At 43.7% G+C, this 17,329-nt stretch overlaps 1 protein-coding gene across 1 annotated transcript in view; it reads left to right on the top strand.

Moving 5' to 3' along the window:
* Positions 1-17,329, top strand: part of wwc3 (WWC family member 3) — a 32,617-nt gene that overhangs the window by 8,633 nt on the left and 6,655 nt on the right. The window contains exons 2-14 of the mRNA XM_022759087.1: positions 2,972-3,081; positions 3,250-3,450; positions 3,772-3,848; positions 5,573-5,652; positions 9,316-9,445; positions 9,952-10,101; positions 10,765-10,838; positions 13,485-13,733; positions 14,819-14,908; positions 14,994-15,565; positions 15,641-15,761; positions 16,119-16,199; positions 16,298-16,384. Of these exons, the coding sequence (XP_022614808.1) occupies positions 2,972-3,081; positions 3,250-3,450; positions 3,772-3,848; positions 5,573-5,652; positions 9,316-9,445; positions 9,952-10,101; positions 10,765-10,838; positions 13,485-13,733; positions 14,819-14,908; positions 14,994-15,565; positions 15,641-15,761; positions 16,119-16,199; positions 16,298-16,384 (2,022 nt within the window). The remainder of the gene's footprint in view (positions 1-2,971; positions 3,082-3,249; positions 3,451-3,771; positions 3,849-5,572; positions 5,653-9,315; positions 9,446-9,951; positions 10,102-10,764; positions 10,839-13,484; positions 13,734-14,818; positions 14,909-14,993; positions 15,566-15,640; positions 15,762-16,118; positions 16,200-16,297; positions 16,385-17,329) is intronic.

Below are 17,329 nucleotides of genomic sequence, written 5' to 3'. Positions count from 1 at the left end.
TGCATTTAGTCTCTGGACACTTGTTTACCTTTGGCAAACACTGAGAGCAGGAGAAGGTGGTGGTGGTGGGGGCTCGTGTTTGCCTTGTCCCTGTGCGTGGCTGCACATGACTCGTGAGAACCACTGTCACCAGGCTGCTGACCGTCTGCAGGAGACGTGAGCAGGTAATTGGTGCTGACATAAACAGTTCTTTCGGGAATATGTGAGTCTTTGTTGGGGCACTCAAGTACAGCTGTATAGATGTTAGAGCTGAAATTATGAGGCAGGTAATTGATTTGTCCAGTGGTTCCCAAGCTGAGGAAAGAAACCCCAAAGAGGGTCACAAGATGAATCTAAGAAGTCCTGTGGTGATCAACAAGTACAGAGAGAAGAACAGAATCATCCATATAAAGTTATGTTGTGTTTACATTTGAGAACAGATGTGATTTGATTTGATGAGGGGTCAGGAGTTAACTTTACATGGTTTTAAATGGCTGGAAACAAATCAGACATTCAGTTCATGGATATTCAATTTACAGTGATTATCCATGAACGGTTGCTGTGCACAGTAAGGTACTTGAAGGCATCACTTTGGGCTCATTTCAACTGCAGTGGGCAGTTTTATGACATCTAAAAGATCATACAATCAATCAGTTTATTGTGATAATAATCATTTGTGCAGTTGAGTAACAGTGTGATCTCTATCTCGGCATACTGACCATATACGCAAGACTTCATCACATAAAGCATTTATACAGCCGGGTCCTGTTTATTGCTGTGATCTAATGTATGAAGACTTATCGTTCATTAACTACGATATCTCAGTCTGAGGATTCTGTCATAACGATAATTATAGGAAGAGATAATGAATAATAATATTGACTTGTCGTCTACACGAAGGCTGCACGTCAGTGATGAACATGTGTGAAATGCAAAGGGAGTTTATTGAATTTGAGGCACTGAAGGTTGTTTTTTTTTTAAAAAAGCTTAAGAAGATTCATCTTCAGCTAGGATTCCTTCAGTAAACCCTGACAGTGCTAATAAAGGCTTTTTTGAGTTTTGTGAGAGAGGAGGAGAACTTCTGTGTTGCTGAATTTGAATCATCAGCATGTGTCTCAGTGCTGGTGGCATTTCTCTCTAACCCAAATGTTTGAAACAAACTGAAGGTGAGATCCAGTGAAGTTTGTCCTGAGTGCAGAGAGCAGAGCTGCTGTGTCTGTCTCCTGAGGCATGTGCTGCAGAATACCTCAGCCACTCTCTCCGGGCCGTCCCCTCACTGTAGGCAGTAACTCGCTGGGATCAGGTCTCATGTGCCGTCTGCATTTTGAGCATACTGTGGTGGGCTGGGGGTCACTGTCACTGGACCCCCCTTTGTCTGCGCTGATTGATGGTAATCAGACGGTTACTGGACGCGCTGTCATCAGACCCGATGGTTCACAGCTCACTGATGTGTGGAGATTAGTAGAGATAGTTATGTGTCAGGCTGATGTCATTAGCTCGGCCCTGTCAGAGTCAGTGTGTGCTGATGGGGGCCCTCCCTCCACACACATGCTTTAATAAACCGTTACACTCTGGCTGCTGTTTACTGCTGACATTTAATCCCTGCTAACTCAAGCTTTAAGAAGAAAGTCTGAGTAGAGTTACCACAGCAGATTTCACTTTCAACAAGTTCTCCTTGTATTTTTGAAATCATCACTGTGTATGTAGAAGACCCTGCCAGTAACCGTAGCTGTGTAAAACCAGGGTTCACACGCAATCGTTGGACTAAACTCTGTTGAGGAAAGACGACTCAGGTTTCACAGTGTAAGCTAAATAAAACACCAAAGAGTGCATTGTCATGTTGTAACTACTATATGTTTACACATGTATATACGCTGATATGACTACATTTAAAATTAAAGTTGTTTATTGACATATGAGAATACAACTTGGATGTATGAAATGTGCTGCCCTGCACAGGCTGACTGCAGTAATCCAGCTAGCTCTGGCCCGTCTCATCACTGTCTGATAGCGGCTCACTGTAGCCACCAACCTGACAACGATGGTCCAAGTTCTTGAATCACAACCACGTTCAGAAACCACGTTCGGCGGCAGAGAAAACTTATAAATAGTCCCTTGGTATGGAGTATGGAAGTATTAAGAATTTAATTTAATTTATAATTTAGTACATTAAAATATGTGATTTAAAATGTAGTGTAGCCACAGAGAACCATAAATTCCACTCAGGCCAAAAGCTGAGATTCAATTACTGCTCCTCTGCTAAGCTAACATTAGCCTAGTTAGCTGTCTGGCTCCACTAGTTGAACTATGTTTTTCTCCATGCCTGGATTTAGCTGCTGCCATATTCACTGGGGGGGGGGGGGGGGGGGGGGTCCTGACCACCTGAACTGACAGTCACTGACACAGAGTGGTTTCAGAGCAATGTTGAATCTTCAGGATCTTTTGGGATGTTTTTCTTTTTCTTTATCTGTTGATGGTTTTATTTGCTACTTTTTGTTTATACAACAGTTGAAAGTTTGGGTTTGAGTGCTCAGCTGATTTTAAAAAAGTGTACCAATAATATTAACTGACACATGATAAGCTAGTATTGGGATATGAGGAACCAGTAAAAATGATATCTCTCATTTTTTGCCTCATTTGTATCTGCTGAAGTCGTTGAACACACGAAATAAGTGAAAGAGTTGCATAAACATAAATGACCTGCTGTATCCATTCATACTTTACAGTCTCATTCATTGTGTGGGCAGAGAAAAGTCGTTATAACAAATCTTCACTTTTTGTGTCGTGCTCTAATTATTATCATTACATCACAGACATTAGTTTTTATGGTTCACATTATCTTTGGTCAATATTGATTATTGGCACGTTGAAAATGAAACGAGAGAGAGAGTGCGGAGGTGCAGGATGCTGTTAATTCTTCAGCTGATATAAAAGTGAATGTGTGCGCTCCTCTGTCTTCCTCTTGCACTGAATGGATTTTAAATCATTTCAGGATCACTAAACCGCTGACATTTGCCGACTGTGTTGGAGATGAGCTGCCTCTCGGGTGGGAGGAAGTTTACGACCAGCAAGTGGGAGTTTACTACATCGACCACATCAACAGTGAGTACATTGTTTCCATACAGTATTATCGTAGCAGTCCTGCAGGGAACCTCAGAGTTCTGTATTTTATGAATGTCCACTGGATATAAGTGTCTCAAAGAAGCCACAACAGACATTTCTATTTTATTTATATTATCACACGTCATCTTTGTTGTGCTCTGTTGTCAGAGACCACCCAGATTGAGAACCCGCGGACTCAATGGCGGCAGGAGCAGGAGCGCATGCTGAAGGAGTACCTTGTGGTGGCCCAGGAGGCCCTCAAAGCCAAGAAGGAGATGTACCTGGTCAAGCAGCAGCGTCTGGAGCTGGCTCAGCAGGAAATGTTGCTCTTCCACGAGCTCTCTGAGGACAACCGCTCCATCACCAGCAGTAAGACACTAACATCCTGCTCTGACTTCACCTGGTTCTCTGGCCTGGACACTCTATATTGTTGATGTCCCTTCAGGAACTGTTGGGGGGGTTCAGATTTATAAAAAATCTATAGAAAGTCCCAGTTCCTGGTTTACCACACCCTCCCCTTTAACCACCCCACCCGGTTTTGCCCTCCTCACTCCAGCCAACTGTCAAACACAAAGTATCCAGGGGGTGTCTACAGGCAACAAAGTCCCCCCCCCCATCAAGTTAACTTTAAAATCATCACTGTTAACTCACAGCTGATCCCCCTGTCCTTCTCTTTCCTTGTGTTCACAGCGCTCTCCGGCTCGTCCTCAAATGCCAAATACGACCCTGACCAAATAAAAGTGGAAATAGCTTGTAGACGGGAGCGGGTAAGTCATTATCAGAGGAGAACAATGGGAGAACAGTGAGGGGCTCTTTGGGCAGAAAAGGGGGCCGGGGTGTGGCCCCTACAGGATACTGTGGCTCTGGCCCGGGGACTCGAGAGGATGAGGATGAGATCATCATCAAAGGGTCAGGCAGAGGCTAGGTTACTGACTCACATGGCCAAGATGGACATTTCTCTGAGATCAGTCATAAGGGTGAGGGTGTTTACTGCAGCATTGTTCTGAAAGGATGAATAAGACTTAACGTGACTATAGAAATCTGTTAACTAGAACAAATCAGAGCCAGAGTGATTACAACTATAACAACAACTCCAGACAAATGGTTACGGTTAATCCTTTTGATCTTATAAAGAGCAATTGTTAATAACACTTTCCTTATCGATCGATTGGTTATTCATAGGTAACGCTCGGAAATCAACATGAGCAAAGTCAAAGGGATTTTTCAGCCACAGCTCATTATTTTTATTTCTGTAAATATCAAAATAATCTTTGGTAAACATTTTAAATTTTCAATTAGAGCTGGTCGATGTGGATAAAATCAATATCACAATATTGATTATATTTTATGTAATAGGGCCACACACTTATGTTGGGCGACCCGCTCTACCTCCAGAGCCACAACCGCCCCACAAAATCTGCTCCAGACAAAAATATCTTAAAACCTACTGGATGTTACGTCATTAAATTTTAATGGAGACATTCATGGTCCTCAGAGGATAAACCCTAATGACTGTGATCCACTGACTTTTCATCTAGCGCCATCATCAGGTCAAAATTTCACTTTATACAGGAGAGTTTTAAACTAATGACACTCCTATCAGCATCAGCGGCACTTTGTGTTTAGTGCTAAATGGCAAATATCTTATACCTGCTTAACATCAGCATATTAGCATCGTTACTGTGAGAATGTTAGCATGTTGACATTCGGCGGAAAGCAGCTTCTGTATCTAACCACTGCCCCACAGAGCTGCTAGCACATCTGTAGACCCTTTATATTAATCTGATAGCGATATACATGCACGATACAGTGCAATATTATCCAGCTGATGGTCATCACAATAACTGTCTCTGCTGTTGTGCATTCAATTAGACAAAACTTTTCAAACATGTAAAACAAACGCCATAGTAACTCATTTTGAAACAAAATAAAGGGAAAAAATAAAGAATAAAAAAATAAAAATAAAGGTCAACACTGAAGCAGCAGAAGCTGATGGAGGCTGATATCTCTATCGACTTTATTTCCTAGTTTGGCTCAAGACCCTGATGACATCACCAGGGTGATTTACTTAAACTTGAGATCATTTCCTGCAGAGCCACAGAAGCCATTATACAGCTGGTTTCAGGCTGAAAAATAGTCCATGATGAGTGAAGTGAACTTGATGTGTGAAATGTGTAGCTTGCCCCTTTAAAGTCTTTATAAGACGACACTGAATTATCGCACAGCCCTTTTTTTAAATTCACGTCATACTCTAAAATGCTACAGCCACAGTCTCTTTCTACACAGCTACAGATAAAATGTTAGTATGAGAATCATCCTCAGGAGAGAGCAGCCTCAGTGTGAGACCCAGTGTGTATGTACATCTCTGTATAAACACAGTCAAACATTCCTGTGTGTGAATAGTCATGACTAAGCAGTTCTGAGTGGTGCTGGTGGTGAGAGAAGCCCATTGTGCACCGCGCTAACCCGGTGCTCGGCCTTGTGTCCGCAGCTCTCCAGACTGAAGCAGGAGCTGGCCCAGGTGAAGCAGGAGCTGCAGTATAAGGAAATGGGAGTGGAGACCCTGCAGGAGTGAGTGTTCCTCTGCCTCTGTGTGTCCCAGGCCCACCCTTCCTCCCATGACCCCCCTTCTCCTTCCTACGACCCCTCGGCCCCGCTGCTCCCCACCCAGTGGCCTTTCCCCTTCTTATTCCCTCTCACCTTCGGTGTTGGGTCTCATCCTTTATCTTCAGTCTCTCTGTTTATTCTCTTTTTCCTCTTCACACGTCTCTTTGTGTTCATACAGAGTGTTTCATGTAGTTTATCGGATTTTTATATTTGAAATATCCTTTTTTTAATTTCTAGTATTTCACACAGTTCAAAAATGTAGTTTAATTTCATTATTAGACATTATTCGGTTCATGTAAGTAAAAACCTTTGACCCATGGAAAATGAGAGGATTTCAAATTATAACCAGGAGACACTCTTCTTTTTCTTTTAGTTTAGAGGCAGTTTCCATTTTCCTTTAGTTTGTGTTGGTATTTAAACACACACACACACACACATAGCGTCTTTCTGCGCTGGGAACATTTCACAGCGGTTCCAAATTTCATGTTAGAAATAGAAGCTCCACCTCTTGGAGGAAAAAAAAAGAGAGTGTTTGAGAAAAGGCAAATGGAGGGAGTTTTTGATGGAATAGGGGACTCCACCTCAGGAAGAGGATGCACCAGTGGAGTGCAGGGAGCCAAGGCTCAGCCTGGAGAGGAAGTTGCTCCATGGAGAGGGGAGGGGTAGGAGGTGGGGGGGTGGGGGTGGGGGGATGTGGGCTCGAGAACAGTTTCAAAAACACAGAGATATCTGGCAGCAAATTCCTCTGCACTTCCTGAGTCCTGGCGAAGAGTCTCTTATCTCTTAGATAATACACAACTCCAGTTATTCCCAGAATAGGAACAGGAGAATACACAGCTTGCAGAAAACATGGACGCATCCTCCTCTTGAGAGTTCACATGTGTGTATATGCTCTTGCATGTGCTTGTGCCTTTGTTTGCCTGTGTGCCTGTGTGCGTGCGTGCGTGCGTGCGTGCGTGCGTCCCATTGTTTCTCCGGGGTTGGTTTTTGCCCAGTGGGGTTGAGGCCAGGAGGGATCGTACAGTTGTTGTTTTTTCAGTCTCAGCTGTTGTCAGCAGTGGAGCTAATTGTTGTCCTCGCCATGACACATCAGATAAAGCAAACAAACAGTTTGTGATGTAGAAATCCCCGCGCCGATCATCACTACTCCACGAGAAGAATTCAGGAGTTTATCTGTGGACGGTTTGGCATACGAGTATCTCCTCTGCTCATCTGCTCTCCACCTTATCTCCCCAAATTTCTCAAATTTCTGCTTCCAGACACCCTGCCCTATTTCTATAGAAACTTTAAGGCCCTAATCGACATAAACACATGTTAAGAAATAGAAAGAGCATATGAGCTACTCTACAGTACGCAGGGTGGGGGGGGGGGGGGGTTCAGCCAGGCACTTAGGGGTGGGTAGTACCTTTTTTTTGCTAAGCATATAAACTCCCAGGCCCTGCCAATGGGGCAGGGGGAACAAAGCAGGGCTTGTTTTGGGAGGAAGAGGCAGGGTCGGGCGGATGAACAGTACCTGCTGTTGAAAGAGAGTGAAGGAAGCGGGCTGTGGTGAGAGTGGGGGCCACGTGCCAGGCCCAGTGATGGAGGAGGCACCAGGCCTCAGTCCTCCAGCTCCCAACCAATAAACCAAGCAAACCCCCTCCTCACACCCACACCGAAAAACACAGGCAGAGTCCCTTCACAGCAGAGGAGCAGATTGATTTGTTATTTAATAATCAATACAGTTGAATCATATGGTGTCTGGACTGTTTAACCTTGAGTGAGATTTCACCTCCAGATGAAGGAGCCTCTGAAAGCAGCTCTTTAAAGCCTGAAACAATATCTCAGCATGTGGAAACAAAGATGAGCATTTACACTGGACTGTCACATGCAGTGTCAGTATTTCATAACTGACCACAGTCTAAGAAAAACAGTTGTTCATGAGTATTACCTCACACAGAAATACTTCAGATGCTCATCTGATGATTCTTTTCAACTGAGAGAAAACTGTAACTCTCTGATGAGGCCACAGGCTCTTCTTCAGTCTTTAAACTGATCTGTGACCAGTGAAGAATGAGGGATGTCAGTCTTCATTTAGAACTACTTGACTCTACTTGATGCTTATGCGAACTTTACTTGGGGGGATATTATTATGTAATTTGTGTAATGACGCCCAGCAGGCCCGTTTTAGCATCAGGGTGTATCCAGATCCAGAAAGTGAAAACTCAGGGTGTGTTAACCCTGAACTGAGGGAAACTGAGATCAGAGCTTTTCCTCAACACACCCTGAGTTTGTTTGTGTGTCCTCCTGCTGAGCCCGAAGACGCCTCTGTCACAGCACTTCACTTCCTGATTCACACAGTCGATATGGAAACGCTTATCTGAGTCCATTCATTTGCAAAGTTTATATTGGAAGAAAATTGAAATCCCAGTTGGATATTAGTCTGATACCCAATCTTTACTGATACTACCACTGTTATGATCAACCAGTCATCAGTGTAAGGACGGAGACAGCGATCTCTGTCCTTACACTGATGATTGAAAGGACAGCTGGCAGGTTGTCTGCCACTTCCCCTGCACTCAAACGTTCACCGTACATTACTGTAGTAATCACTGTAAATACGTTTTTTTTTTAAATTCTTTGTGAAGCTTTACACACACGAGACACTGATGAAAGAGGATGTTTTTCTCATGCTGTGATTGGTCGATGCACTCTGCATATTAGTCTTAGTTTGTTTTAACAACATTTCAATTGTGTGTGTTTAAATTTACTACATGTTGAAATATATATATTCATATTTATAATAATAGACATCTAAAAGTTACAATAACTACAATACACTCTGTTTTAACCAGGATGAATCAAACTGATGAGACACTGACACTGAGTGGGACTGTGAGGTTACGATCAGAGGTTTATACATAAACGTCCCATCAGGTCACAGCTGAGTAAATGTACAATTGATGTGATCTAACAAAACCAGCAGGATCCCAGCTTTATTATCCAATAAGGAAATTCAAATCTGAGTGAACGTATTTGTTTTTCCCCCAGATTTAACAACAATGCTCTCCCTCAGGTTTGGTCATGTCTATAACATTTCAACAAAGTGTTTATTACCACCACATCAGCATGATTTGTGCCTCTCTCTCTTATTCCACTTTCCCATCATCTGCAACATCTGCACCGCAGTTAAAATGTTACAGCGCACTCACAAATGTGCAAATATGTTGTTGCGCATCAATTGATTTCCTTATTATCCAAAATGATCTTGTTTTAAACGTCTTTATTAAAGTCTTAAAGTAAAACAAGAACCACAAGTTTTATTGTTATTAATAATAAAAAAATAGTCCAACTAAAGGAAAAACAAGACAAAATAAAGAAGGTAAAGATAAAAAGAGGAGACAATGGAGTGTGACTACCACTCTGTAAAGTCTGTGCACCAGTGAAATTCATTAAGGGTCCTCACACTTGAATATAATTAGGTTTTGAACCTGTAAGCTTTACTGAAGCTTCCAGGGTGATGAGTTCCATTAAACTATAATAGCAGGAAGTTTTATCAGAACTCCACCTTCTAGCACCAAATAAAATAACATTGAACTAATTCTCAGTGCCAGAGCAGAAATGGTAATGTGTGTGTTTGTGTTACAGGATCGACAGGAAGATGTCCTGCAGTCAGACGAACTACAAGCTGGACGAGGCTCAGGCTATCTTCAACGAGCTGCGCAGCATCAAGAAGGCCATCAGCACAGGCGAGAAGGAGAGGCAGGACCTCATCCAGGTAGCTCTGTCCACTCCTGTAACTCCTGTTATGTGTCCTTGAAATATTCTCTGCTGACCTCTAGTGTCTGTTCACCTCTACTGATCTGCTGCTCCTCATCATTGTCTTTTTAAAGCACATTTCCAGACGCCTGAATCTCAGACCACTTCTCCAGTTTTGTCAGCAAAGCAAAAGATATGAAGGAGAAATGAGAAATAATTAAAGAGGGTGATTCAGTGTGATTTTCAGGCCAAATTTGCTGAAGCATTTCCTGGCAAATGTCAGAGTGTATTTGTGATAACATTACTGTAGGGAAATGACACACTTTAAATGTTACAACAATTTGAAATCCACCAGCTGTTGATGATTTACTTTGCATTTCTGGTCACATTTTCATTGTTTCATCATCACATCAAATGTATATTATTGTTATTGTTATTGTTATTGTTATTGTTATTGTTATTGTTATTGTTATTGTTATTGTTATTGTTAATGTTCCTGTTTTGTTAATCACTGTTTTATTCCAGAGTCTGGTGAAGCTGACGGTGCACTTCCACAGCAGCCTGTCTGTCAGCGACTCGGCCAGTGAAGTGGCGAACAGCACTGGAACCGTGGGTGACTCATGCAGTCTGCAGCAATACTGTGACACCGGCTGTCAGACTGACATCATGGGAGAGGTAGGAGACGACGCTGCTCCTCCCTGTCTCCCTCTAAAAGAGCTTTTCACACTATGAGGGAGAGTCGAAGGAGGTGGGAAGACCTGAACCACAACTTTTGAGCAAATCTGAGCACATAGATATGAAAGCTGTATTTTTAGATTCAGTGTGAGTTACACTCCATGGGGGTATCTGTATAATCAGTGCTAAAAAACCAAACAAAAAAACACCCACAAATATGCCTGGAAATCACAGAAGAAGAGGCTTGCTGAAACAGAACTCATCATGTTTTTAAGTTTTCTTCATTATCACACGGATCCAGTGTTCATTACAAACAGGAGCTGCTGCTGCCAATTTGGCAATATGTAAATAAGTATATGCTAAAAAATAACAGGGCTCAGGTTGTTGACTTACTTGGTGGTCATGGGGGATGTTGTTGAGGGGGTATACCGGTCTTGGGGGGGGGGGGTGTTGCACAGTGTCAGACTTTGAAAACCACTCCCCTAAAAGAATGATCAGTTGCTGAAATGATGACTAGATAAGATGCAGGAAGCTCCCTGTACTCCCTTCATGCATCTGGAGTGACTAATGATTAATATTATGATTAACTTCCTGTAATGTCTCCAAAACTATTTCCTCTGTAAACCACTGGGACCTAAAGGCACCTTATTTCTCTCCTCTTAGTATGGTTCTCAAGATTCCTTGCACATGGTGGACAAAGTGAAACTCAACTGGCAGTACGAGGAAGCCAAGAAAAAGTAAGTGTGTGTGGCAGTTTGTTGTTTATCAGTCTTAGTACTATGACACACGGCTGCGCAGCACTGACTCACGGCCCCGTCAGCCCCCTCTCGTTCCTCAGCGCTGCGCGTTGTCCAGTGGGAGGACGTGTTATGAATAGTATTTGCGCCTGGTGGCCGTGGCTGCTGAGCGATGTCTGGCCAGCGGAATGAGCTGGGTGGTCACATTCTTGCCTGGCCACGCTGCCGCTGCTGACTGTGTGCTGCCTTTGTGTGCAGCCAGAGAGAGGACTGCCCACTGCCTGCCTCAGTCACACCCTGCTGCTCCACAAGGTGGTTTAATGTACACACTGTTTGGTTAAATATACCCCAGCTCCACCTATAGCACAGGCTGAATTATATGTTGGCAGGATCAACAGTGAATGAAGCATGAATGTGTGTGAATTCTGAATGCAGCGCAGGTACTGCGTGTGATGAGGTTGTGTGTTAGCTCACCGTGTTATTACGCTGGCTCCTTTTTTACAAGATTCATGTTGCTGTGGTGACCCAGCAACACCAATGCCAACCATGACATCAGGGAGGGAGGGGGGAGGGTGAGAGAGAAGGGAGACCTGTGGAAACTTGCATGCTCTGTCACTGAGTCACTCTGTCTGAAATCCAGCTCACATAAACACAGTTATTTCACTCTCTGAGATCCTACTTTACTCTGTCTGTGTCAACGTCTCGGTGACACACACTGTGGCACCTGTGGCTGATGCAGCAGGTAGAAATTACTCCTCTGAACGCGTGATTGTAGTCACAGCATTAAGTGTCTGCTTGGCTCATAGGTGTTACTTTGGACACGGCATGTAACATTAAGTGAGTAACCTCTCATACGAACATTAAGGAGCAGCCGTCTGTGTCGGACTGGACTTCACCTGCAGATAAAAGCTGTTGCTCATTTTCAGTCGATGATGCAGATTTTCAGGTCGCAGTGATGTTTTTATGACAGTGGCGCAGCATAAAGCAACATCATGTCCAGCTTCATCCAAAAACCACATTTCATCTGAAAAATATCATTTTGGAAGCACGTTTATTCACTTTCTGAACCTATAGCCAGACGTTGGTTAGCTTAGCTTAATTAGCTTAGCAGAAACCATATACCTTATTGATTAGTGAGATTTAGAGGTGCTGGTGTGAGAGTAACATCCGTCTAACGAATCAATCTGATCGGCAAAAACAATACGTTTATTTCCAAAAATGTTACTTCTGGTGCAACGATCAATGAAAATCTTATAAGAAATATTTGTATAGTAAATGCAGATTGCCAAACACATTGTTTATGTAGCAATATAGTATGTAGTGGTGCTGGCATGGAGATCTTGGGTAAACACGACCTGCACCCGAGAGGCAGAGTTGAGCTGGTTCAGGTGTAAAAAGGCAGAAAAAGGGGGCAGACCCACGTTTCATGGATGAACACACCTTCAACCCTTTTACATTTCCAGCACAAATTATTTTGTAGAAAACCCTTAGAAAACAGAGCATGTTATAGTGTGTACATTTTCCCTGAGCTTCTCTGTAAACCAGCCTGCACTGGTTCTGAGCTTCTCACAGCTGCCGTGTTGTGTGTTAGCAGTCGTCAATAAAAGGTGGAGGCTCAATGATTATTTGCAGGTAATTTAAAATAGCACTGAACCATATTATCTTCCCCAGGCTTAACTACACTCCCCAAACTACTCACATATCTCCAGAGGTCTGGTTTATCTTTTTGGTTGAACTTCTTGATCAGACTTTGCTGTTTTATCAATAACCACATCAGACACAACCAGAGACACCAACAATTGACTTTAGTCCTCACTTTCATTGTAGGGTTATTCCCAGGTGAAGAATTCAGCTGATTATATTGTGAAATCTTTAACAGTTTGTCAAGTTTAGTCCAGACATTGGATTAGTCCCTTCACTCCCAGGTTTATTCAGAGATGAGGTGTTTTGTGACAGAGCCTCAACTGGACTGAAGGGGGCAGTAAGTTCTTGTTCTACCCCTGTCCATCACAAGTGATTATTCTCAGTATTAATCCTCATTAGTCCAGTGAGAGGTAATAACCTGCAGCTCTACATCAGGCAGGGGAAGCCCTTCACTTTTAGTGTTCCCATTCCATAATAATCCTTTATAATTTGGTTTTTCATTCATTCACTCATTCATTCATTCATTAGCAATATTGTTTATGGTCACAGCAGGGGTTCACCCTGGATAGGTTTCTAGTCCATCACAGGACATTAATTTGGTTGTATGGTAAATGTCTCCAGGTGTTTTATCAGTAGCATCACTGACAGGTATTTGAACTGTGAGGCCCTCATCATTTTAATGGTGTTGATGGGGGTTGGACTGAGCACCCTCCACTTCTCTAGACTGTGTGTTATCTATGAAAGGAGGGGAGTCACATTAATATGTGTTATATCAGAGATATTGATGCACAATTTGACCTTAAATACTCAAGATACTGTGAGATCCAACTAAACTGTCACTATCCAATAAGGCATGAGTGACCCCCCACATACTTGACATATTTTGGGTGCAGGCAAAATTTGTATCCTGAAATCTGTTTCAGCTCTATCCATTTTTGAACAAAGTCTGCACATCAGCACATCCTTCCTGTACAATACTGACTCCTCTCTGCTGCTCCTCAGGGTGCAGAGCATACAGCACCAGCTAGCACAGCTGGACAGTGAGAGCTGGTCGGGCCGGGCCGAGGCGGACCGTGACCGGGACTTCCTGCAGCTCCTGCGTGAGAAGGAGGCCCTCCTGCAGGAGATCATCCTAGTCAGCAAGCAGCAGCACCCGCCGGAGACGCTGCTGCAGCTGGAGGAGGAGCGCTCCAGACTGGAGGAGGAGGTGCAGAGGGCCCACAGCTCCCAGAGCCAGGGAGCCAATCAGAGGTGAGGATGGTGATGTCTGTGTTGTCAGATTTTTGTTGTTATCATTATCATGCTTTTGATAATTTAACATCACAGTCAGGTTTATGATTGTAAATCAATTTTAGAATTAAGATGCAAACAATAGTGAACTAGTAAGAGAAATACTGCAACCACAGCATGTTATTGATTACTGAAGGTAAATCAGTCATACAGTCATATTCCCTCCTGTCAAATTCAATACGGATCAATAAATCATTCATGAACCAATTTACAGGTTAATTAATAACATGAACTTCCAGGAAATACAGCACCATATCAGAAATCACAAAGACAAACTGCAGGTTACTGCACTGACAAACAGCCAGATGTGACCTATGACCCCAAATAAAGCCAGAGGTTAAATCTGTGTCATAAATGAACAGAATTTAGATAAATGAGATCTCACTTTTATATCATACAAATGAATGACTGCATGTACGTGCACCATTTATAAAGCCTCACTGTGTTGACACTATGTTGTGATAAATCCCAGTGAGTTGCAGGACTTCAGCTTTCTCCAGTTCTATAATACCTACTTAGAATAAGCAGGTTTGAGTGTGTGGTGTGTTTACACTGGACAATTGACAGAATAAAGTTTACTCAGAATAATCAGTATGCATACTAAACACAGTCACAAAGTCACAGTTTCACAGTCAAGTATTTCTTGTATACTAACAGTAAAAACAGTTTTAACCCAGCACATGAGAACTGAGCGGACTGAGAGAACAATAACTCGGATTCCTTTCCCTCCATGTGAAGAGGCATCACGTCTCTCTGTGTGTTCACTATCAGGTGATCTGTTAGTTTTGCAGTTATGCTCCTGTAATTGGAGGGAAGTATGGGTGCCCTCATTGCTCAGTTTATCATGTGAGATGAAACGTCTGTGCTCGCTGATGTGGAGCAGCTGGCTGCTAGATTTCACAGTGGAACACAGGACATCTGTATACAGATGTGTACAGATGTGTACAGGATTGTTTTGGTGTTTAGGACAGACCACACACACAGCTCTGCTCTGCTTTGCTCCTTTAACTTATCTAACTGACTTTCCTATGCATCATTCATGACAGGATCCTGCAGCAGGAGAAGAGGAACGTTCTGCTGAGACAGCTGGAGGAGGCGACGCGCATCACCACCTACCTTCACTCCCAGCTCAAGAGGTGTGGCTCCCACGCATTCCCAAAGATCTCAGCTGATCTTCACTGCAGCTGTGTCTCATGTCTCTGTCATCTTGTTTATCTGCAGCCTGTCGGCCAGCTCTCTGACGGTGTCGTCCAGCAGCAGCCGGGGGTCTCTCGCCTCCAGCAGGGGCTCGCTGGCGTCTAGCCGGGGCTCTCTCAGCTCTATCAGTTTCAGCGACATCTACGGTCCCCCCCAGTATGACCGTCACGAGGGGGCAGGAGAGCCGCTCGACTCCCACCTGCGCTACCTGTTGCCCCCAGAGACCGTGTCCAGAGACTGTTCGATGTTCAATCCTGACCCCCTGACCCAGAGCAAAACCAAACGCTCCCATGACACCCCGCAGTCTCTTGCCTCCCTCTCCTCTCGCTCCTCGCTCTCCTCTCTGTCGCCGCCCAGCTCTCCCATGGACACGCCCTACCACTCTGCCCCTCAGGACTGCCCCCTCACCCAGATGACGGAGGAATACATGGAGCAGGCGGGTCGCGGCCTGTTAGAGGGGCTGCGGGCGCAGTCGCAAACCCTGCCCCACACGGCCATGCTGAGCAACGAGGACGCGGTCAGCCCCGCCGCCGCCCATCAACTGGACAACAAGAGCCACAGAGACAGCGGGGCTCAGGGGGCGTTTACCTCCACAGGCAAGTTAGACAGCTGATACTTGTCCCACAGAGTGAGGACTAGCTCATGAATAACTGGTGTTTCTTTCTCTTCAGGAGTGACTCTGAGAGGAAACAGTGCCAACAGAAGCGGCAGGAGGGCCAGGAGAGTGTCTGCAGGGGTGTCTGAGGACGCTCTGGCCACAGACAGTGGGGTCTTTGAGGCCTGGGGTAGAAGGTGAGAGGAAATCCTCAACAACAATGGTAAAACACAACTTAATCACTAAGGTTTCCCGAGCAACAGTGCCGCCTAGTGACATAGGAGAAAACTACAACATCCTAAATCAACCCCAGTGTGAGCTCTGGTAGTTAATCACATCACTCTGTGTCAGTGTCAGTGTCTGCAAGCAAGCTAGAAAAGATTTTTAAATTAGCAAGTAAAATCACATTCACGCATATAACAGGTGAAAGGAAGTAGAACTGCACAAACCTGCTCATGTCACACGACATAACATCACTGGAATATCTTCTGATAATTAAACTAGAAGTCTAAGTCCAGGAAGAGAAGACAAACGTTTGTTTATTCCTCCGACAGGGCAGAGGAGTCGGAGGAGATGTCGTACATGAAAGAGCTGAGCTCAGTGAGCGAGCCCACCCAGATCCAGCTGGGACTGCTGTGAGTAAACTGTTAGTGTAGACTGTACATGCGTGGCAGGTTTATCCTCTGTTAGTATCTGACTCCACGTCTTCTCTGCTCTCCTGTCCTCTTCACAGGTGGGAGTCGAACTCTCAGTCTCTGCGACTACATCTGCTGCAGCTGAAGAATTTAAACAGGTCCACTGTGAGAGACGGTTATAAAGTGTGAGTACGTTCAGCTTCGATGATTAAAGGCAACATTTGAGATTTGGTGATACACTTTTATTTGTCTTTTTGTCAGAATTTACATGAGAAGATCAATACCTCTCTTATGTTTGTACAGTACATATGAAGCTACAGGCATCAGCCAGTTAGCTTGGCTTAGCATAAAGCTAACAAAGCTAAAGCAAATAATCATATTTCCAAAATATATCAAACTATTTGTTCGACTCCATGACAGCTGGACGATATAATGTCAAGTCAACTCTATTTCTAGAGCACTTTTAAACACAGCTTGAGCTGAACAAAGTGCTGTACTAAGGACAATTAATATAAATAAAAGCAAGTAAAACAAATGTGTAGAACAAGTAAAACACAAGGAAAGCACAGTTAATATACCGTATACAGAAACATATAAACATGCTAACAAAAACAAGAAAATAACGAGGAGCAAATACACAATTATGAACATGACAAGGGACTAGTAGGGTAGTGAGCCAAGTGAATAAAAATGTGTCTTTAGTCATGATTAAAAAATCAAGATGGAGGAGCTCATCTGATTTCTAATGGCAGCTGGTTCCATCAGAGTGTGGATATTACTCTGCAGCCAGAGTTTGCTTCTTGATGTGCATCTCTACTGCAGAGGCCAAACTGAGAGTAAATCTCTCCCTCACACTGTCACAGTTTAAAAGGACATGATGAAGAAAACAATGCAGAAGTTGGGGAAAATAATTAATCTACCTCAATGTGATGGACTTGAATACTGCCGTAGCTTCTATTCAAAAGACGTTTATAAAACAAAACCATTGTTAATCCTCTCTGCGCTCTTACATGGAGTGAAGAGGCTTGTTTCTAGAGTAGAGCAGCTGCTTGTATGTAAAAGGCCTCAGCAGCTGATGTGAAGCTCCATGTATCGATGAAGAAGTAGAAATCTCACTATGAATATTGTTC

The sequence above is a fragment of the Seriola dumerili genome, unplaced genomic scaffold, assembly GCF_002260705.1.
Source record: "Seriola dumerili isolate Sdu_G_001 unplaced genomic scaffold, Sdu_1.0 BDQW01000319.1, whole genome shotgun sequence".
NCBI lineage: Eukaryota > Metazoa > Chordata > Actinopteri > Carangiformes > Carangidae > Seriola > Seriola dumerili.
Note: the sequence above shows the minus strand (reverse complement) of the source record. Positions and strands in the feature narration are given on the sequence as shown.